General features: G+C 39.9%; 1 protein-coding gene across 1 annotated transcript in view; it reads right to left on the reverse strand.

The window, feature by feature from the left end:
* Window positions 1–1368: 1368 nt before the first annotated feature.
* MCHR2 (melanin concentrating hormone receptor 2) overlaps window positions 1369–24411 on the reverse strand; it is a 26977-nt gene continuing 3934 nt past the window's right edge. The window contains exons 2-5 of the mRNA XM_004372418.1: window positions 18648–18857; window positions 9963–10157; window positions 7282–7401; window positions 1369–1859 (exon numbers count right to left, since the gene is read on the reverse strand). Of these exons, the coding sequence (XP_004372475.1) occupies window positions 1544–1859; window positions 7282–7401; window positions 9963–10157; window positions 18648–18857 (841 nt within the window). The 3' untranslated portion in view covers window positions 1369–1543. The remainder of the gene's footprint in view (window positions 1860–7281; window positions 7402–9962; window positions 10158–18647; window positions 18858–24411) is intronic.

The raw sequence follows: 24411 nt of genomic DNA on the forward strand, positions 1-24411 counted from the left end.
GAATTGTAGCCATGGCACAGCTTTTGATGACAGCTATAAAGGATCGTGAAGCTTCTGTGAGTAGTTCTCCAGGCTCAGCCACAGAACTAAAGTGTCTCAGACATGACCTGTCTGAGGTTGTACTTCTTATGTTGTTTACATGCCCATTCATCCAGATATGCATTTAGATATTATCTTGTGCCAAAACAGTGTCTAAAAAAACTAGAACCAAATTCATTGGGTTAAAAGTCATTCCTTTGGTTTTAAAATTTGATTCAAATACAATTGAGATATAAAAAAGGGAGATCAGTTATTCAAAAAGCTGCTCTCTGTGACTCTTTTTCTAAAAAGGGCTGATCAAAAATCAGGTTCAGATGTCCATGGAGCAAGAAATTTTATGTACCTAGATGAAAGAGGTGGGTTTACAGATTTTATCCACAAACAAAATAACAGCATATGCCTTTGTTGAGAATATAGGCTTTTAGAAGTGGTTTTTTCTTTCCTTAAACTGTATCAAAGTGCATGTTTTATACAAGCTAAAGAGGAAAAGATGGATATAATGAATATCTTGCATTTGAGGGCTATTTACTTTTCATGCCCTTGAATAAACAGACTCTGTAACCTAAAGAGAATGTGTCTAAGTGTATGCACAACATCTTGAAGTGAAGAACACTATTATTAAAATGCAGATGCTGGTTTCTATAATTAGCAGGAATGAGAACAAAGCTAAATCCAAAAGAATATGCTTAAATCATCTACTCATTTCTTTTAGACTTTAGTTCTTTTCTTGTGGAGTTGCAGGAGAAAAGCAAAAGACACTCAAATTTACTGGCTTTCTCCAGGATGTTAGGTACAGAACAGACTGACACCCTGGAGCATGGAAAAAGACAAAACCAGGCAGATCTGGATTTCATCCCAGCTCTTCTGTAGCTAGGCAGCTTTAAGCCTATCACTTAACCTTTTAGTGCCTTAGTAAACCACAGTAATAATGCTTACCTCACAGTTTGCTACACATCAATTACACATTGCATGTGTGCAATAGATTGTGACTGTTATGCTAAAAGGTGGGTCTTGGTTATTGTATGTATTAAATTGAACCATATGAAATTGCCATTTTTATGAGTCAGAAAATGCTGAATATCAGACCTCACTGTAAGATGGTCTCCTCCCCGGAACCTGGAGGGCACTGTTAAAATGAGGTCACAGTGCGGACACAAATGTCAGTAGTTGTAGGTTCCTTGGTGGATTTTCAGTAGATGGTCATGAACAGGCATTTTTATCAGTGTAGTCTATAACATGCTCTAATAACATATACGGCAACAGAGCTCAGGTATCTTAGACTATTCCACTCCCTACCCCAATACAGATTAACATTTTAAATCTTACTGAAGTTAGCACATTAAACTCATTGCATTTGGATGGTTGGTTACGATTCTGTTTCATGATGGTAAGAGTCACAGGTACACAAGATTAATGGGCACACACATACCATCTCACCTGCCTGTCCAATAATGCCAGTAACAAAGTCAAGCCTATCTAGACTCTCGGTGATCCACTTATTCTCCTAAAAGCTCGATTTCGGAGTGTTTTTCACATGGTTGATTTTCCTGTCAGTCCCCTTCCTTTGAATTCGAGGAAGGCGGTTTCGGAAATTTCCACTCAACAGGATGTAGAGGAAAGGGTTAATGCTGCCGCTGGTATAGCTAAGACAGATGGAGAGGTAATAGCCCACATAGAAGGCTAGCGTGGGCTGCTCCATCTGTAAGTTCAGCAGTTGTATCACATGATAGGGAGCAGCACTTAGGATAAATACTGCCACCAGCACCAACACCATCTTTGTCAGCTTCATCACTCTCTGCCTTGGAACACTGGGATTGTAACTGCAATGGAAACATTAGAACATAAGCAACAGTAGAAATGATGAGGCAATGATTTCCTAGAACTTTGGGACAGTTCATAATAGCTTGTAGTGAAATAAGAAGCTCATTTTTGTTTCTACTTATTCAGAGCATTGTGAGAGTTCTTTCTTATACCTGTTAAAAACTTCCCAAAGCTGGAATATTTGGAGAAATAAAATAAACAACAGAGGATAGAATTATTACCCCAAGTATAAAATAAATATACATGAGTCTATACTGACAAAAGCAAATGATTGTATAAAATGGAGAGGAGACAAATCTTCTTTACTGAAGAATTCCAAATAATGTATGTAGATACTCTCATGAGTTGGAATCAACTTGATGGCAACTAACAACACTCACATTTCTAAGAGGTAGAGTTTAATTCCTGCCTCCCTGTTCCTTACTTGAAGGTGAGCTAGACTTACTGACTAATTTTCAAATAATAGAGAAAGAGATAATAACTTTATACTGGCGAGACCTGGCAATACCTTAACTATGTGATCAAGGTTAACATCATCAGTGATGTCACATGGCTATCATGTACTCCCTAACACGATGTGATGAGAAGAGCTGATTTTTTCCAAACCCAGATTGGGGAATGGATTGAACTGTGTCCCCCCAAAAAATATCTGTCAACTTGGCTAGGCCATGATTCCCAGTATTGCGTGATTGTCCACCATTTTGTCATCTGTTGTGATTTTCCTATGTGTTATAAATACTACCTTTATGATGTTAATAAGGCAGGATTAGAGGCAGTTATGTTAATGAGTCTGGACTCAATCTACAAGATTAGATTGTGTTTTAAGTCAATCTCTTTTGAGATATAAAAGATAGAAGCTCGCAGAGAGACGTGGGGGACCTTATACCATCAAGAAAGAAGCACTGGGAGCATAGCACATCCTTTGGACCTGGGATCCCTGTGCTGAGAAGCTCCTTGACCAGGGAAAGATTGATGACAAGGACTTTCCCCCAGAGCCAACAGAGACAGAAAGGCTTCCGCTGGAGCTGGCGCCCTAAATTCAGATTCCTAGCCTCCTAGACTATGAGAGAATGAAATTCTCTTTGTTAAAGCCATCCACTTGTGGTATTTCTGTTACAGCAGCACTAGATGACTAAGACAGGGGACGTTTTACAGGATATCTAGACAGTACTCTTGAAGACTGTCAAGGTTATGAGAAACAAGGAAAGACTGAAAAAAGGGTCACAGACTAAAGGAGACTGGGAAGAACTGACAGCTAAATGCAATGTGGTGCCATGAATTGGATCCTGGAACGGAAAGAGAATTTTAATAGAAAAACTAGTGAAATCTGAATGAAGTCTAGAGTTTAGTTAATAGTAATGTACGAATGTCAGTTTCTTTATTTGGACAAATGTACTATGGTAATATGTTAACAATGGGGAAACTGAGTGAGGAGTTGTATTGCAGTGAGTTCCCTCGTGTGGCCTTTTGCACTTGGTTCTCGGCAAAATGGCTTAGGAGATTTCCCAAGTTTTTTTTTTTTTTCCTTCTATACTTGAGGGTTTCTTACTTTTGTTTGGTTTGCTGCCTGGTAATTGACAGGGCTTCAGTTGATTAACATTTCCTAGATAATCAAGGATTGGCTGGGCTCCAATCCGGCTAGGGAAGCCCCACCTTGAAATTACTGACATATGAGGGACTGAAACACAGAGGTTTTAGGGCTTTTTGGCTGAGAGCTGAAAGGGTGGCATGCCCATCAGGAACAGAAGCCCTGCACCAGAAAACCTCCTAGACCTGGGTAAAAGAGCTGTAACACGTTTAGAGCTGTGGATGGCAGCAATGACGATGCCAGAAGCGGTGGAGACAATAGGTGGGTCCTGAGAGTGGAGCAGAGCTGCACCGGCATGGGGCATGTCAGCCCCAAGACTTGTACAAGCAGGGCGCATGTCTGCTCCAGAGAAACATCGTGGAGCATTTGAGAGTGACCATCTGTTCTCAGGAGGATAGGTATGTTCCTCTGAGTTGCTGAGGCCCATGCTGGGACCCCTCTCAGGCCTCACCTCATGCATATCTTCATTTCTCTTTATATCTTTTGTTTATATCTTTCTCTGTTTTATTAAACTTGTTATTGCAGGTATGGAGCCCTGGTGATGCAGTGGTTAAGAGTTTGGCTGCTAACCAATAGGTTGGCAGTTCAGATCCACCAGCTGCTCCTTGGAAATCCTATGGGGGCAGTTCTACTCTGTCCTACAGGGTCACCATGAGTCGGAAGGCAACTTGACGGCAACGGATTATTTCAGGTATGGTGATTCCATGAGTTTTGTGGACATTGCAATGAATTATCGAACCCAGTAGAGGGAGTGCTCTGGGATGGTTGGTGTCAGAAATAATGGGGAAGTTGAAAAGTGGAGGTATATTTGACCTCTACCTCATAGGAACCAGATTTGCAGATTCTTATATTCAAAGTTATCCCTCATGAAGTTAGTTATGAAGTTATCCCTGGAGTTACCACTTCAGGAGTATAGGGGAGCTCTCTTTGCAACTTTTCTGTAAAGTTAAAATTATTCCAAAAAAATTATTAAAAAGTTCTCAAATTTTGTCATGTTATGTCATAGTTAGACATTTAACAGAAATCTCCCTAGGGACATGATTGAGGTAGATGAACAAGCCTTACAAATAACATGAAAAAAGGCAAGGCAGCTAAAAATCATTTGAAAATAGTGATTTCTCTGCAGTTTATCAGAGTAGGCACCATTCCTCTAACTTCTGCATTTTGAGGCATATCTGAAGTGTGTAAGCTTTGTTTCATAAGATGCTCTTAACATTTCTGGGAAAGTGTTAGGAGCAAAATGATCTGATTTGGAGAACGGTTTTAAAAGGATTCAACATCCTCTCCAACTTTTGGTGTCTTAGTGTTCCATATGATTCCATTTTAATCTTCTTACCAATTCAGCTACTTGGATGCATTCAGAAGCTACTTTTTTTTTTTCTATAACTATGGCTCCTTCCCTGTCCCAGTCTAAATGGACCACCCTCAAGAAGCTAAATGGGAAAAAGATTGTGAGCCCATAGACCACTTAAACTATTGGTATCATGGGTTTGCTGAAGATTTTGACTAATGGTGGTTATATTGTTCACATTTTTTTTTTTTAAAATCTTCGGAGTGTTACATGTGGTGTGCAGAGAAAACCCAGAAATCTGCCTTTCCACAACGAATACAAAAGTCTATTCAAAAGACAAATTTTAGTAATGACTTTGACCCAACATGTTAGATAATTACTGACTTACTTATGTAAACAACTTAGTATATAAAATTTCAAGGTGAAATAATTTAGATTTATTCATGCAGTTTTAGAGACAAGTATCTTTAAAGGTCTTTCCTAAATTTGTTGTCTCTAGGTAAGTCTTTGATTTCATTTACCTCTAATTTCCCACTAAGTATTTAAAATTAATCAGATCCTTTTCCTGTAAATTAAAAAAAAAAATTAAAGATTGCACATAACATCTAAGATATTTACATATATACAACTCTGCAAAATGTATAACTAAAACATTAAATGACATTTGTTGATGACAAATACTAAATTCTTTAAATAGAATCTTGCGTTCTGTTCACATTTTAATGAAACCATTACATTAGTGATTTCATCATTTATCACTGAGAGATCTTCCAATAGCTGCTTCAAAACAAGTCTTATTTACAGCAAATGCCACATATATATAAATGCCTGTACGTCCAAGTGTAGTATTTTTCAAGTGATTATCACTTAAGGTGCCATTGTAGACGTCTTAGGTTATCTGAATTTTTCTTTTACTAACTAAAGTAGGGAGCCACACTAGTGAAAATGGTGGAGTAGAGACCTCTGGGGGTACTCCCTCCCCAGAAACATCAAAAAAGTTGGCAAAAACTCTCAGAATAAATCTTACCAGAACTCTGGAAAATTGTCAAAAGTTTACAGCAACCAAGTAAACATTTGCCAGAAGAAAGGTCACTGAAATGGGTAGAAAATCTCTGTGGTGTTTTAACTTACCTAAGTCTCACCCTCCTTCCCAGTATCACAGTAGTTTTGAAAATGGCAGCCTGTGTTCCTGGTGTTGGTATCTGGTTCTAGAGGGAACACAGTGAACCTTGTTCCCAGGGAATTATGTTTGTCTGTTTTGACTTGACTGAGGTTTACCTAGATGTCTGTCACAAGGAGATTCTCTTTGTTTCACCTGCTTGGAACTCTATCAGGGTGGAGCTGTTATATGGCTTTGTGGTCTTCAAAAACAGTGAAAGTCAAATGAAGAAGCTATTGCTACCTGGGGCAACAACAACAACAAAAAAATAATAATAACAGCTGGGGGAAACAGTTTACCAACTGGGGCAAAAAGTAACAGTTAGAGCAAACAATAGATATACTGAAAGTCTGCGAGGAAGAGCCAAGCAGTGGGATTTTTTTGAGGGGAATGCAGGCTTTGAAAAGTTGCTATATACATTGGAACCAAGAAAGCCACACACGTGCTTAGGGCAGGATGTATTCTCAGAAAACACTTTAGAAAACCCTCAGTTGGTACATCTGGCTGGTCTTTAGGCTCAAATCAAGCAGGAAGTGAAAGGTACAGCAGAGTTGTAAATGGCCTGGCTAAGCATTGAAAGAGTGCCCTCAGCTTAGAGCATAGAGCATATTTCTTCTTTTCTGAAAAGACTTACAGAATATTTCTTCTTTTCTTTTCTTTCTTTAATATCATAATATTCAAAATGTCTAGTTTTCAACAAAAAATTATGATGCATGCAAAAAAAGAAAGACCCAAAAAAGTATGATTCATTAACAGAAAAAATAAAAAAAGAAATGAACATAAACTGCCCCTAAGGAAGAACAGACATTGGAATTACTAGGCAAAGACTTTATATCAACTATCTTAAATATCCTCAAACTGCTAAAGGAATCATAGAGAAAGAACTAAAGGAAACCAGAAGAATGATGTCTCAACAAGTAGACAATATCAATAAAGAGATAGAAATTATAAAAAGGAACCAAATAGAAAATTTACAGCTGAAAAGCACAATAATTGAAATGAAAAATTCACTAGAAGAGTTCACTAGAAGATTTGAGTAGACAGAAGAAAGAATGAGCAAACCTGACAATAGATCAAATGAAATAATACAGTCTGAGGAACAGAAAACAAAAAGAATGAAGAAAAATGAACAGAGTCTAGGAAACTTGTGGAACACCAACAAGCATACTAATATACAGATAATGGAAGTCCCAGAAGTAGAGGAGAGAGAGAAAGGGGTAGAGAGAATAGTTGAAGAAATAACGGTGGAAATCTTCTCAAATTTGATAAAAAAATATAAATCTACACATCCAAGAAACTCAAGAAACTCCAACTAGGATAAGCTCAAAGAGATGGACACAGAAACACATTATAAACAAATAAAGCAAAAAGGCAAACTCTTACCATCCAGCATCCTTATTTTGTTGATACATCTCCCAAGCATGGCATAAAGTTAAAATATAGCACACCAAAATCAAAGGTAAAGGGAAAAAGAAAGTTGTTATTGTCAAATAAAGTGTATACCTGTAAAATGAGAAAGAGAGAGAGAAGACATTACTGTTAAATTAACTATGCTAGGAATTAGCTTTTACAATTTATGAGGCATAATTCTCTGATTTTTCAGGGCCCAGGATAAAAGTCCTTGGGGAAAAGCTAAGGATATTTGGGTGCTTTCACGTGGTGAAGAAGTCAAGCTCTTCATTGTTCACTAACAATGGTGCTTGTCTCTTCTTCAGCCAAGCCCAACTCTACTGAGTGCAGAACAGGTGAGGCTACTTATTACTGTTGCTATCTTTATTATTATTATTAACAACAATAGGCAACAGCATAACATATGTTATGTAGTAGGCACTATTCCCACTACCCGTCTGTCAGGTTGTCTTACTGTGGTGACTTGTATGTTGCTGTGATGCTGGAAGCTGTGCCACCAGCATTTCAAATACCAGCAGGGTCGCCCATGGTGTATGAGTTTCAGTGGAGCTTTCAGACCAAGACAGACCAAGAAGAAAGACCTGGCAATCTATTTCTGAAAATTAATGGCTCACAAGAGAACACTGTCTAACTTGCTTGTTTCGGACACATCATCAGCAGTGATGGATCGCTAGAGGAGTACATTGTGTTTTATGAAGTAGAGGAATAACCAGTGCATGGGAGACCTTTGATGATATGCATCAGCACAATAGCTGCAACCTGATGGTAATGTGAGGATGATGCAGGAAAGGGCAATGTTTTCTTCTGTTGTATATACATACGGTTGGAGTACATAAGGGCATGTGTACATGAGTTGGAGTGGACTTGATGGCAGCTGACAACAACAACAGGCACTGTTCTAAGTGCTTTATGTATGTTAACCCACCGAACTTATGTGACCCTATGAGCATGATGCCATTAGTATCCTCATGTTGTAGAAGAAGAAACTGAGGCACAAAGGGGTTAAGTGGCTTTCCCAAAGTTACTCAGCTAGTAAGTGGCAGAGGTGGGATTTGAACACAGACAGGCAGTTGGGCTCCAGAGCCCATGTTATACCATGGCACCAGATGACCTCTCAATGGGCTTGAAGGAGGGCATGTTGTAAAGTCTGTTTTTGGTGCTCCTCCAGAGAAAATTCTCGGATGAATTAACTCCAGTCCTGCATAGGTACCATCTTTCCTCCTTCCTGGCAAAACCCTGGCCTCTAGAAAAGGAGGCAGGCCCAGATTGAGTGGGTGTGGACAGGGTGAATACCTGGGACCAGGCTGCAGCATGGTAGTTCCAGTCACAGATCATCTTAAGGGCTTAATTCTAGGAGGAAAAACAGAGGCTGCCACCTAGGAGTATCCTTTATGATAACCAACCCAAAATAGCAGAAGCAGCTGTAGATTCAGAATACTTCATTATTTTTAAGATCACATAGTGAGCATCAGGTTGTCCTTTTAGGCAGGCTGGGGCTCATATTAGCATATCAACCATGAGTGATTAAATATCACTTCACCTCTTGGTTCCTGTTCGTTGGCTGTTGGTTTTTGTCTGTGAGTGCAGCCAATGCTGGTGGGAGAAATAGTGAATGAACAATCCCATCATTATTGCACTCACATGAAGATTTCTTTCCTGGATTTGTGGCCTTACTGGGCCTGTACCTTCTCTACATCATGAAGAAATGACTCATCCATCTGACAACTGATAGAGTGGGGAAAAGAAATCTAGGCTGACTTGAGATAAAGTATGTAGAAAGTACCTAGCACAGCACCTGGCCCTCAAAAACCCAAAAAGCCCATTGTTGTTGGGTCAATTCCGATTCATAGCAACCTTATAGGACAGAGTAGAACTGCCCCACAGGGTTTCCAAGACTATAATATTTACGGAAGCAGACTGCCACATCTTTCTTAGTAAACCAAAAAAACCAAACCTGTTGCCATCAAGTTGACTCTGACTCATGGTAACCCCATGTGTTACAGAGCTCAAGTGCTCCATTGGGTTTTCTTGGCTATAATCTTTATGGAAGCAGACAGCCAAGCCTTTCTCATGTGGCCCCGCTGGGTGGGTTCGAACTGCCAGTCTTTAGGTTAGTAGTTGAGCACAAACCGTTTGTGCCACCCATGGACCTGGCCCTTAGTAGGTGCTCAAAAATTTTTAGTCATAGGCTTCCAAAGCTATATTAAAAAATTCCAAATAGGAAAATTTTGACTTAATTTTTCTTTTCAACTTAAAATGTAAGAACCAAAATGACCATGTGGGGTGCATATTGATAAGGTTCGTGTCTTTGTCTCTTAGATCCTCTTGGAAAACTCTGACTTTGCTTGATTGCTGAATTCCTGGCTTGACTAGCTGCTCTGTATCTTTTAAATCCATATCTAAATATATTTGCAACCAGTGTGGTTACATGATTAAATTCAAACTCTTTTTATAAAGGTTACCAGAAGAGTAAGCACCCCTCTCCTTAAAATCAAACTATCAACTTGATTGTGGAAAGCAGAAAACTAAGTGGGGAGACTGACAAGAAGAGGATCCCCAAGGACACTCCATGAGGCTGCTCACGTGCTGACAAGGAGATTGAAGTACTTCACAACTTAATTCAACTCTATTTTTCTTAAGTCTTAACAACTTACCAGAGTACATCGTCAGGAGATGTTAAATCAAAAGCACAACTCTCGACGCCGTCTTTAAATTTGATGACCTTTGAGTAGAACCAGACAGGTAAGGTCAGAATAAAGGAAGCTGCCCAGAGGCCCAAATTGATGCAGATGGTCTTGTACCTTGTCCTCCAACTCCTAAGTCGAAATGGTTGGATGAGAGCCAAGTACCTGCAAAGCCAGATAAGAAGGGTTTGGGAACAATCAATAAAAGCACTGAGCTCCAAGGATGAAAGGTTCATGACAAGAGTAAATTATTAGTATTATTATCCTCCCTGAAGCACACCTCAATCAGGGCAAAAGAAAGTTATATTTTCTAAGAGCTGGCTGCTACCTGTAGAGAAAACAATTCTTTACCCTGAAAGTCTGAATAAACCACTCACCAAAATAGCTGTCACTTCCACGAACACACTGATAATTCTGGTAAAATTCTGCAATGCAAACTCTTTATTTACAAAGGTACTTCCCTTGTAAAGGAGGTTCTGGAAAACTTCGTCTCTGAACAGGGATTTCCTCCACAAGGAAATGACCCTCTTTCCAGTAGGATTTACAGTCACAGAGGCAGGAAGGAGGAAAGTACAGGGCTTATAAGAGAATCCTCAGCAAGATGAGGTGAGGCACATCTGATAGACATTTTAATATGGCTGTACAATAGGGTCCCCAGGCTCTTGGAGATGCAGTTTATAGAAATCAAATCCTAGAAGATGAAAAATTATGACTAGTTTAGACAATGCAAATTCCTCAGGGAATTTAGGCTAGAGGCTGGAGCGAAGAAATGGGTTAGTATCATGGGGAAGAGGTTTTTTGTTTTTTCAAATTATTTTTATTTTAGATGCAGAAAAAAGGTTAATCAATCAAACTTGAAGTCATGACATATCAAATATCTTTGGTTCTCCAGTAAATCCAAGAACTTTTCAGAGCCAATTGAAAACTAAAAGATGAAAAGTGTTCAGATTCAGAGGGAAGGGTATCTGAGAAAGCAGTTTTGCTGTGGGGTGGGGGTGGAAGGTGGTATTAGTAGAAATTAAATAGATGTAAAAGATAGTTTTGCTGTTGTCGTTAGCTGCCGTCAGGTTGGCCTCCCGCAAACAGGGACCCCATGCTAAATAGAGCTAAATGCTGCCTGGTCCTGCACCATCCCAATGATCTGTTGTGGACTGGACTGCTGTGACTCACAGGGTTTTCATTGGTTGATTTTCGGAAGTAGCTCACCAAGCCTTTCTTCTTCTATTGTCTTAGTTTGGAAACTCCGCTGAAACTGCCCAGCATCATAGCAACACTCAAGCCTCCACTGACAAACCACTGGCTTTGCATGAGGTGCATTGTCTGGGAATCAAACAGGGGTTTCCCACATGGAGATGAGAATTCTCCCACTGAACCACCACTGCCCTCAAAAGGTAGTTTTCAATGGTCACTTAATTTTCTCTAAGTTTTTGTGGAGCTACTTAACGAAGACTCATAAAGGTGTAAGAATCCCTGTTCTCTTGCTCATTCAATTTTGTAAGAGAGGCAGAACATTTTACACTCAGTTTAGGGACTCGTCCACATGAGGGAGAACCTTTTAATCCGGATGCCTCAGCAGCCCCTCCTGAAGCACGCTGCACTTACATCACCTGTGGCTAGAAGGAAAGAAGACACCTGAAGATGTGAGCTGTGGGTGGAGCGGGCACCTTGCCTCCCTCCCTTCCTGCTGGTAGTGATTGCACAGCAGCCCAGTCATCATTCTTTCTGGATTTAAAAGCTAATGGAGTCATGGTGGCAACAGATTGGGGAGCTCTTCTCTGACCGTTATCCCTTCTCAGCTGAACACCCTTTGGTAGCTTTCCATTGCCTTTCAGATAAAATTTGGAATTCTTACCACGACCACAGGTCTTTCTTCACCTGGCCCTGCCTGCTGCCCAGGCTGGAGCTTGTGACAGTCTCCCTCTGATCTTCCTTCAATCCAGAGCCCTTTCCCTTTCAGGGTCGGGCGCATGCTGTTTCACCTGCCTGGAAGTATCTGCTTCTGCTTCTTCCTGCTCTTCCTTCAAGTCCCAAATTAAACTATCCCCTCCTTGGAGAAGCCTCCCCTGACCACTCACCCTCTACGACGGTCCTTGACTGTAAATACAGGCTGTTGGGGTCCTTGCTTTTCTTTCCTAGTTATTATCACTGTGTGGAATTATGCAGTTATCCTTGTGACTCTTCACCTAATATCTATCTACATCCCTGGAATGGAGGCTTCACAAGGGCAAGAACCTTGACTATTAGTTTAATGGTGCTCTGTCCCCTGCATCTCTGGTGGAGTTCCTGGCGTGTGATTTATGCTCAAGAAAAAGTTGTTGAATAATGAATGAATAGGGAACTTTGGCTCCTACTAACTGACTTTTGATGTTCTAGAGAATTTATTTACAAAAGTAACCACAAATAAAATTCTAGGTACAGTATATCTGGCAGCAAATATTTTTAATATTTTGAATATTTTCAAAATTTCTGAAGTATTTCTGAGAAAGAAAAATGAAAGCATTATCAGAAACTCTTGAAACTTATGATCCATTAAATTGGCAATTAAAATGTCTGTTTTGTCTAAACAATAAGGCATACTGATGGCATTGACATTTGCTTATGGCCTTAAACAGAAAACCCCATTTCTCTTCTACAATCCATTTATTACAGATTTTGTTGCACCTTTATAAATTTAGTTGTGCTATAATTATGATAAATGCTAGGGAGGAAAAGGTTTGGTTCTACAGACTCTTCATTTGGCTATGGCCACATGGTCCTATATAGTGAGGGCAGGGAGAAGGAAAGGGCCTGAGTGTCTTAACTCTAAAGTAAATTTTAGCATTCTGTGTCCATGTCAGATTTTTTAAAAAAAAAGGCTACTCAGGCATGTATATATATATATATATATATATATATATATATACACACAAAGTCATTCTTGTTAGGTGCTGTCAAGTAGGTTCTGACTCATAGCGACCCTGTGTATAACAGAAGGAAACACTGCCCAGCCCTGCGCCATCCTCACAATCATTTTTATGCTTGAGCCCATTGTTGCAGCCACTGTGTCAATCCACCTTGTCAAGGGTCTTCCTCTTTTTTGCTGACCCTCTACTTTACTAAGCATGATGTCCTTCTCCAATGACTGGTCCGTCCCTCCTGATGACATGTCCAAAGTATGTGAGATTTAATCTTGCCAGTCTTGCTTCTAAGGAGCCTGCTGGTTGTACTTCTTTCAAGACAGATTTGTTCGTTCTTCTGGCAGTTCATGGTATGTTCAATAGCCTTTGCCAACAACACAATTCAAAGGTGTCAATTCTTCTTCGGTCTTCCTTATTCATCGTCCAGCTTTTGCATGCATATTAGGCGATTGAAAACACCAAGGCTTGGGTTAGGCGCACCTTAGTCTTCAAGATGACATCTTTGCTTTTTAACACCTTGAAGAGGTCAGTGCAATGCAGATTTGCCCAGTGCAATGTATCACTTGATGTCTTGACTGCTGCTTCCATGGGTGTTGATTGTGGATCCAAGTAAAATGAAATCCTTGACAACGTCAATCTCTTCTCTCTTTATCGTGATGTTGCTTATTGGTCCAGTTGTGAGAATTTTTGTTTTCTTTACGTTGAGGTGTAATCCATACTGAAGGCTGTAGTCTTTGATCTTCATCAGTAAGTGCTTCAAGTCCTCTTCACTTTCAGCAAGCAAGGTTGTGTCCTCTGCATATTGCAGGTTTTTAATAAGTCTCCCCCAAACCCTGATGCCATGCTCTTCTTCATATAGTCCAGCTTCTCAGATTATATGCTCAGCATACAGATTGAATAAGTATGGTGAAAGGATACAACCCTGACACACACCTTTCTTGACTTTAAACCACTCTGTATCCCCTTGTTCTGTTTGAATGACTGATTCTTGATCCATGTACAGGTCCTCATGAGCACAATTAAGTGTTCTGGAATTCCCATTCTTCGCAATGTTATCCAGAATTTATTATGATCCACAGAGTTGAATGCATTTGCATAGTCAATAAAACACAGGTAAACATCTTTCTGATATTTTCTGCTTTCAGCAATGATCCATCTGCAATGATATCTCTTGTACCATGTCCATTTCTGAATCCGGCTTGAATTTCTGGCAGTTTTCTGTTGATATACTGCTGCAGCCGCTTTTGAACGATCTTCAGCAAAATTTTACCGGTGTGTGATAATGTTATTGTTTGATAATTTCTGCATTCAGTTGGATCATCTTTCTTGGAAATAGGCATAAAATATGGATCTCTTCCAGTCTGTTGGCCAGGTAGCTGTCTTCCAAATTTCTTGGCAGATGAGTGAGCACTTCCAGTGCTGCATCCATTTGTTGAAACGTTTCAATTGGTATTCTGTCAATGCCTGGAGACTTGTTTTTCCGCCAATGCCTTCTTCAGTGCAGCTTGGACCTCTTGCTCCAGTACCATCGGTTCTTGATCATATGCTACCTTGTGAAATGGTTGAACATCGACCAATTCTTTTTAGTACAGTGAGTCTGCATGTTCCTTCAATCTTCTTTTGATACTACCTGTGTTGTTTAATATTTCCCCCGTAGAATCCTTCAAGATAGCAACTCGAAGCTTGAAATTTTTCTTCAGTTGTTTCAGCTTGAGAAATGCCGAGTGTATTCTATCCTTTTGGTTTTCTATCTCCAGATCTTTGCACATTTCATTTTACTACTGTACTTTGTCTTCTCAAATCGCCCTTTGAAATCTTCTGTTCAGCTCTTTTACTTAGTCATTTCTTCCTTTTGCTTTAGCTACTCGACGTTTAAGAGCAAGTTTCAGAGTCTCTTCTGACATCCATTTTGGTCTTTCTTTCCTGTCTTTTTAATGACCTCTTGCTTTCTTCATGTATAATGTCCTTGATGTCATTCCACAACTTGTCTAGTCTTGGGTAATTAGTGTTCAATGCATCAAATCTATTACTGTGATGGTCTCTAAATTCAGGTGGGATATACTCAAGATTGTACTTTGGCATTGTAGAATTGTTCTAATTTTCTTCAATGTCAATTTGAACTTGCATACAAACAATTGATGGTCTGTTCTGCAGTTGGCTCCTGGCCTTGTTCTAACTGATGATATTGAGCTTTTCCATCATCTCTTTCCACAGATGTAGTCAATTTGATTCCTGTGTATTCCATCTGGAGGTCCATGTTTACAGTCACCGTTTGTATTGGTGAAAAAAGATATTTGCAATGAAGAGGTTGATCTTGAAAAATACTATCATGCTATCTCTGGCATCATTTCTATCACCAAGGCCATATTTTCCAACTACCAATCCTTCCTTGTTTCTAACTTTTGCATTCCAAACACCAGTAATTATCAAATCATCCTGATTTCATGGTTGATCAGTGTCAGACTGCAGAAGTTAGTAAAAATCTTCAATTTCTTCATCTTTGGCCTTGGTGGTTAGTGAATAAATTTGAATAAGAGTATTAGCTGGTCTTCCTTGTAGGTGTATGGATATTATCCTATCACTGACAGTGTTGTACTTCAGGATAGACCTTGAAATGTTCTTTTTGACAATGAACACGACACTATTCCTCTTCAATTTGCCATTCCCAGCATAGCAGACCAGACGATTGTCTGGTTCAAAATGGCCAATACCAGTCCATTTCAGCTCACTAGTGCCTAGGATATCAATGTTTATATGTTCCATTTTATTTCTGATGACTTCCAATTTTCCTAGATTCATACTTTGCACATTCCACATTCCGATTATTAATGGATGTTTGCAGCTGTTTCTTCTCATTTTGAGTTGTGCCACATTAGCAAACGAGGGTCCCGAAAGCTTGACTCCATCCATGTCATTAAGTTCGACTTTATTTTGAGAACGCAGATCTTCCCCAGTCCAATTTTGAGTGCCTTCCAACCTGATGGAGCCCTGGTGGCACAGTGGTTAAGAGCTAGGCTGCTAATCAAAAGGTCAGCAGTTCCAATCTACCAGCCACTCATTGGACTCTATGGGACAGTTCCACTCTGTCCTATAGTGTTGCTATGAGTCAGAATTGGCTCAACGGCAATGGGTTTATGTTTTCTTCCCCAACCTGAGGGACTCCTCTTCCAGCACTATGCCAAAGAATGTTCCACTGCTATTCATAAGGTCAATTTTTTCAGAAGTAGACTGCCAGGTTCTTCTTCCTAGTCTGTCTTAGTCTAGAAGCTCAGCTGAAACATGTCCACCACAGGTGATCCTGCTGATATTTGAAATACTGGTGGCAAAGCTTCCAGTATCACAGCAACACACAAGCCAGCACAGTATGACAAACTGATAGACACATAGTAGAGACATCTATATATCTATATATATATATCACACACAGAAAAAAAATCCTGTCAGCATTAGGAACTATATACAATTGGTCTGTTCCAAAGCAGGAAATTCTCCTTTACTTAATTTGCAGTAAGAGGTTTTCAGAAGGAAGACAAATGTCCATATTTAAAACAGGCCTGGACTCTCCTATCTCCAAAGTAGAGGGTATGGAGAAGCTTTTTTTATCCATGAGATTGGGACTACTATCAGTAGGGCTGTGTTTTAAGTTGCTCCTTTAAAGTGGGCCTGGCCTGTGCAGGGACATTTCCCCAGTGTTTGAACACTGGCAAGCTCACTGGGCTTTCCTCAACACATGGCCAGCACTGGTTGCTATCAGCTGAGCTAACCACTCCTACACAGTACATTAATTTAAAAATATGGTATGAATTCTGAATTGAGAAGCACACTTCATATTTTGAGAATTTTTTTGCAAAAAAGCAGCAGGATATAAAAATGCGTAAAACATTACCATCATTATTCATTTCTGTCAGAGTGAAGGATTATATTAACCTTGCCATTCCTTCCTTTATTCATCTGAAGACATGCTGATCACTTCCCTACTCTAAAGGCCCACTTAAAAGGGGGAAAGAGGCAGTGCTCAGGAAGAAGTCCTTGATAGACCCAGGGGGAATTTAACACTTTCTTCACAACTGACATTTATTTATTCAATTCTTTCATCAAATATTTTTAAGCACCTACTATGTGCCAGGCATTGTTACATAGTATTTGGGACATATCAGTGAACGAAGACTCTACCTCTGTGGAGTTTACATTTCAGGGGTAGGGGAAGCTAAATAAACAGTGAGCAAAAAAAAAGAAAGAAAAAAGAAAAGTAAATTATACATTTAAAGCAAGAGAAAAAGATAAAGTAGATCAGGGCAAGGGGCTTCAGAAACATTGAGTTGGGGGAATGGAATAGGAAGTAGAAGGTGGATTGAGATTTTAAGTGAGTTGTTCTTCCACACAGCATATTACTGTTGTGTGTATTATGGTTGTCTTTGGGGTCTGTTTTTATATGGCGATACCTGCTAAGACCTGGTATGGAGTCTTGGCATCTGGATGATGAAGGACATATCCTAGTTCTCATGCTTCCTAGAGGCCGAATAATGAGGTAGTTATGAGCTACCTGCCTTCTCTAAAGTCAGATGGTTTGAATGTGAACCAGGCTCTACAGCTCACTGGCTCCACCTTAAGTGGACCCATCATCATCATCACTATGAATATCATCAGCTTACACGGTTGGTGAATATGGGTACAGCACATTCCAGGACACAGTAGAGTAAATTTCTAATGATGTAAAACAGCACCATTTTCATTAACCAATTATATTGATGAGTATAAAAGATGGCCTTCCTCGCTGCACAGGAACCCATATCTACTGCACTAATTACTTTGAGAGAGCTGCTAGGTGGCAACCTGAGTATGCGAGACAGTGACCAGAATTAGCCCTGGATAGAGACTGAGGCTAGGAGCCCTGGTGGTTCAGTGATCCAGTGTTCAGCTGCTAACTGAAAGATCAGTGGTTCAAAACCACCAGCCGATCCATGGGAGGAAGATGTGGCAGTCTGCTTGCATAAAGATTTACAGCCTTGGAAACCCTATGGGGCAGCTCTACTCTGTCCTATAGTGTTACTATGAGTCAGAATCAACTCGACTCGATATTAACGGGTTTGGTTTTGGGTTTAGGGAGTGAGCAGCTCTAGTTTGGTTCTTGGCTCTGCCACTTACTGTCTATGTACCTCCAGCAAACCCCCTTATCTCTCTGGGCCTCAGCTTCCTTATTGCAAGAATGACGGAGGAGTTCATTCTGGTTTCTAACATTTCATGATTTTGTGATTTTTTTTTCTTGCAGTGAACTGTAAATAAAACTAAGGTCAAAAACAATGATGAGAAAAAAAGATTTTAGTGCTTTAAGTTTTCCATTAAAAATTGATAGACCTTAAAGGGGCACACTAGCCCAGGGGCAAGGACAAGAAGGCAGGAGGGGACAGGAAAGCCGGTAATGGGGAACCCGAGGTCGAGAAGGGGAGAGTTTTGACATGTCATGGGGTTGGCAACCAATGTCACAAAACAATGTGAGTATTAATTGTTTATGAGTAACTAATTTGCTCTGTAAACCTTCGTCTAAAGTACAATAAAAAATTAATTAAAACAATAATAATAGACCTCTGTGGAAGATGAAAAAATATATTCGTAGGAAATCAGTCCTACCATGACATAAGCAAAGGAAGAGATGCTTTGCTGTTATAAACCAGTACTGATGTTGCTTATATTGGAAGACTTTGGAGGAGCGCAGGTGGCCCTGAATTATATTAAGATCTTTCAAAGCCTCTTGACTTACCTGTCCACACTCATTACAGTTATAATGGCACTACAGGCAAACCGGTTGCATGTATCGAGGGATGTGATGATGGTGCAGAGAGGCCCCCCAAAAACCCACTCTCCTCCTCGGGCCCACTGGTGAATAAGAAAAGGCATTCCAATGATGTGAGCCAAATCAGCCACAGCCAGGTTGCCGATATAAATGTCAGGGATTGTTTTTTTTCTAGACCTGAAAGAAATGGAGAGAAACTGAGGCCTGACATCAAAAGCATGCACCTGCTTCAATTTATGCTACCTGTTAGAAAATTTCAATCGCCATGATGAATTTTAAAAGTTAAAGTAAAACCTACACAAAGGTATCGAGTTAATTCCACTCATGGTGACCTCACTCATGTGTGTCAGAGTAGAACTGAACTCCATAGCGTTTTCATGTTTGTGACCTTTTGGAATCAGATCACCAGACCTTTCTTCTGAGGCATCTCTGGGTGGACTCAAACTGCCAACTTTTTGATTAGCAGCCAAGCACTTAAGTGTTTACACCACCACCACCAGAGACTCCAGCTAACTGTAGTGATTTTAAAGTACAGTCATGGGTTGCTTAACATCCACAATACGTTCTGTGAAACAGGACATTATGTGAATTGGATGTTGTGCGAACACCATATCATACACCGGCAGTCCCCGGGTTACGAATGTTCGACTTACAGACAACTCATCCTTAAGAATGGACTGCCATAAAGCCTATTACATTAAAATTTTGAGTTAAATATAGTGACAGCGCAATCTTTTTGTATACAAGAGACATGAGATACATGTGTTGCTGCACACGGAAAGCTGCTGCGTTTGCTATGTACAGTTATGTCAGCTACATCCTATTCTCCAGTCGGGATTTCTGAACTCTGTTATAACCTTATGGAACCACAGACATATATGCGGTCGGACATTGCCCAAAAGGACATTATGTGGCACATGACTGTATGTTCACAAATTCTTTGATACTCCTTCTTTAAAAAGGTGGAGCCTAATTCACCTCCCTTTGAGTGCAGATTGGATTTAGTAATTCACTTCTAACAAATAGAATGTGGTGAAAGTGACAGTGCGTGACATCTGAAATTAGGACTTCAAAGACATTGTGGGACTGTCTTCTTGCTCTCTCTCGGATCATTGGCTTTGGGGGAAGCCAGCTTCCATGTTGTGAGGGTACTCAACCAACACTATGAAGAAGTCCAGGTGAAAAGGACCGAGTCCCCTGCTAACAACCAGCCCCAGCTTGCCAATCTTGTGGGTGAGCTACCTCAGAGGGAGACCCTCCAGACCAATCAAGACTTTAGATGACTATAGCCCCGGAGGACAGCTTGACTGCGACTTATTAGAGACTCTCAGCCTGAACCACCCAACTAAGCTGCTTGATCAGAAACTCTGTGAGGTAATAAACGCTTATTGTTTTAAGCCATTGAATTTTGGAGTAATTTGCTATGCAGCAACAAATTACACTAACTGTAAGCTCACTCAGGCAAAAGGCTTAGTCTTTGCTCATCCCTGGTACCTGAAAAAGGAGCCCTGATGGTGCAATGGTTAAGCACTTAGCTTCTAACTGAAAGGCTGGTGGTTCCAACCTACCCAGCAGCTCTCCTTGAGAAAAGACCTGGCAGACCTACTTCTGTAAATATTACAGCCTAGGAAACCCTGCGGGGGCAGTTCTACTCTGTCCTATACGGTCGCTATGAGTCGGAATCAACTCAAGGGCACTCAACAACAAGTTCCTGAAAAGGAGCCCTGGTGGCACAAAAGGTTATGTGCTTGTCGGCTAACCAGGTTTGGCAGTTCCAACCCACCTAGAGGCTCTGTGGTAGAAAGACCTGGCAATCTGCTTCTGTAAAGATTACTGTCAAGAAAACTCTATGGGGCAGTTCTGCTCTGTCACATGGGGTCACCATGAGTCAAAATCGACTCGACAGCACCCAAAAACAACAACAGTACCTGAAGCAGCTGAACACTGAAAACGTATGGTTTCATTTGTACAATAATTTTTTTTCCCGCTGCAGCTGTTAGTTCAATTCCTAACTGAAGCCATTGTTAAAATAAATAAATAAACAAAATCAACAATTAGAAATATTCTGGTAAAATCTAATCCAACAGCAAAACCAAAAAACCCAAAACCATTGCTGTCGAGTTGATTCTGACTCACAGAGACCCTAAAGGACAGAGTAGAACAGCCCCGTAGGGTTTGCAAGGAGCGCCCGGTAGATTTAAATTTGACCTTTTGGTTAAATTCAATAGCAAGGACTTAATGAAGACCCTGCGATCCAGACAGTGAGGAGAAGAGATCTGAAATGAGTGAACCGGTAGAAGAGACTGAGGATGCACTTATGTCTCCTATTGACGGGAGTGAATGCAGTGCTATCTAGATGCAGCATGCTCCTTCTGCTCTCATTCTGAGAGCAGAAATTTAAAATTAAAATTCACTTGGTCCCTGTCTTAAAGGAGCTGGTACATTCAACAATAAACAGGTATGATCTTTATCTGGTAGATGCTATTCCTTAATTGAACAAACATTTTACTGAGCACTAATTGTATGTTAGGCACAATATTGCTCTCTAGGGTTACAAAGCTAAATAATATATAAACCCTATCAGAAAGAAGGAGTCCCTGGGTAGTGTAAATGGTTAAGTGCTCAACTACTAACTGAAAAGTTGGCCGTTCAAATCCACCCAGAGGTGCCTTGGAAGAAAGGCCTGGAGATCTGCTTCCAAAATGTCACAGTCTTGAAAACCCTATGGAGTGCAGTTCTACTCTGCAACACATGGGGTCGCCATGATTGGAATCAATTGACGGCAACTGTTCTTTTTTTTATCATTAAAGAGTGAATACTCTAGATGTTATAAATAAATAATCACATTACAGTGTGATGAGGGAAAGTTAGGAACCAGTACAAGGAGCATATAGGAGGGGTCCCTCTTCTGGGGACAGTCAAAGCAAGTTTTTTTCCACAGAGGTAGCATCTGAGCTGAGGACAAATAAGAATTTGAAGGACAGTAAAATTTTAAAGAACAAGTAAGAATCAGCCCTAAAATTATGCCACCATTTCTAGTCTACTATGGCTCCAGAGATACTGCTCTGTTGTTTGGAAGCTAGTGTGTGTCTTTATTATTCACGTGGGCAAACTCTGTAGCCTGTGAACTTCATTTCTAGGTTGCCAAATTCTCAGGCGAGACAGTAGACTGGGAGAGGATATTTCACCCAGGCCTTGGCAACACACATTGTGTGGAGAAGTTACTGCGGCTGAGTCTTTATTCAGCAACAATGCTCTGGGCATTGTTGATGCCACTAATAAAACAGGTTGGTCCCATACCCCCAAGAGGCTGGTGGCTCACATAGAATAACCAAGAGGGAAAAGAGGCTTGAGGAAAAGATCTGGTCAACCAAAGGAGAAGTCAAGTGACTTTGAACATGTTATCAGGAGGGATCAGTCCATGGAGAAGGACATCATGCTTAGTAAAGTAGAGGGTCAGCAAAAAAGAGGAAGACCCTCGACGAGATGGACTGACATAGTGGCTGCAACAATGGGCTCAAGCATAACAACGATTGTGAGGAGCAGCTGGGGGGTTTGAACCACTGATCTTTTGGTTGGCAGCCAAGCACTTAACCACTGCGCCACATGGCTCCTTCAGGCACTATTAGGAGGGTTAAAAAAATAAGCTATATTTAATACTTCATGACTAAATATAGTGAATTAGCTGACCTGGCAGGGAGATGAGGGGAGGAAATGACAGAATGGGGAACTTTTTATTTATCGGGGAATAAGTCATCCCTTAGAGAGTCTATGCCCACTTGTAGGGGCCTGTCAGTGGACAGGAGAAGGAAATGTCTGGGAGGTGGGGGACTGACGAAGGAAAACGTCATTTCCTTTATTAAGGCATTTCCCCAGAGCCTGCAGTGGTTGCGAAGAGTGGTTGAGTAACAGGGTTGAGTTCATTAATCTGTTTCCTAGGAAGGTAAGGGGAACATAAAATGTTACAATAGGTGCAATTTTCCTCTTACATTTTCTAAACTAACTTCCTTTTGACCTGCTATAAATCCTTAGGTACAACACACTAGTAATGATCTGCCTGACTACTTTACAGAGCACTTCTTGCTTTTTAAAAAAGCCACAGAGAGCATCTTATTGTTGAAGCTCCATCTTCCTTAAGACTTCTTTTTACAAATACATGTTTCTAGTCTACCTTTGACAAATTCATAAATTAGTTCACTACTTGCTTCCCAGCATCACTAATGATCTTATTCACTTTTAGTTCTGTTGATGCTCATTCTCTGACGTTTTACCTTAAATGGGAAAATTCATTAAATCTTATTTAAATGTATCTACTTCCCCTTATTTTAGTATTTTAATTGACCCATTCATTTATTAAGAAGGTAACAAAAAATCATGGCAAGGCAATATAAAAACATTAAGAAAAAATTTCCAAAAAAAAAGAGGTACATTCAGTTGCTTCCAAATGGTTTTTGAAAGATTAAAATATTCATTTAATAAGCTCCATGAACATTCCTTTATTTAAAATATTTTCTCACATATTATCTATAAAACAGTAATAGTATGAAGAAATTATATTTTATAACCATCTTGAACAAATGAGTTAGTATGATGGCAAAGGTTTTCTTTGTTTCCAGATAAGTGACTATTTATGCTGAGAATTTGTTTCCAGGCATTATAGCCAGTGGCATCATTAGGGTTGGTGTAACCCCGTGCAGTAACTCATGGTGTTATTGCCCCCATTGACCTCCTCCCATACAAGACCATACAGAATCCTTAGTGATGTTTATGATCAATTTTAATCATAGAATAATATGTGATAAATATTGTTGTAAATTGCTTAAAGGTAATATTTCTTGGATTAGATGAATACTAACAACAAAATCATTTTGTAAAATCTTTTTACACTGAATTACATTATTAGTTACAACATTATTAGTAACTGAGCGGAAGCCTTTTTTGATTTTTCTCCTTCTTTGCCTTTAATTACTACTTCATTCTCAAAAAAGTTATCGGCATAGGTTCACAAGTACAAATTACCACAATATTGTAGCTAAAACACCAGAAAATTTGACAAAATCGGTGACTATAAAAACACTGGCAGCAATGAAAACAACAGCGTGTGCTTGTAGCAGGTGCAGACGAAACAACGTCATTGTAATTGGGTAGTAATGACGGCTCTGACCGGAACTCATTAGGAAGTTCAGATACTAAATTAGCACAGAGTTTTAGCCCTATAGGTCTATCGATACATGTAAGCTGGGCTTGTGAAAAATGTTTTTGTCGTTATAACTAATTACAGGAATATTTTTATAAAAAATAGTAAATTTCTGCTGGAACATTGCATGAGAATTTTATAGACAGTCATTTTGGTGTCACCCCCCCGACAGTGTCACCCAGTGTGGTCTGCATCTCCTACACTCCCCTAGTGACACCACTGATTATAGCTTAGCACTGACTTTTAGAAGAGTTCATGTTCCACATTCTTTCTTTTTTTCCAACTTTGCCTCTACATGAGTAGGTGGAAGCAGTTCATTGTCTATTGGTAGTATTCGAGGGGCCCAAGAAGTTTCTCTGGCTCCAAATCTTGAAAGCTCACTATTGGAGAGTCTTAGCATATAAATGTCGCTTGTAAAAATGCAACTGTTTCTTTTTTTTTTTTTTAATATTTTATTGTACTTCAGGTGAAGGTTTACAGAACAGATAGTTTCTCATGTAACAGTAACACACATGCTGTTTTATGACATTGGTT

The sequence above is a fragment of the Trichechus manatus genome, unplaced genomic scaffold (genome assembly GCF_000243295.1).
Source record: "Trichechus manatus latirostris isolate Lorelei unplaced genomic scaffold, TriManLat1.0 scaffold00017, whole genome shotgun sequence".
Classification (NCBI taxonomy): domain Eukaryota; kingdom Metazoa; phylum Chordata; class Mammalia; order Sirenia; family Trichechidae; genus Trichechus; species Trichechus manatus.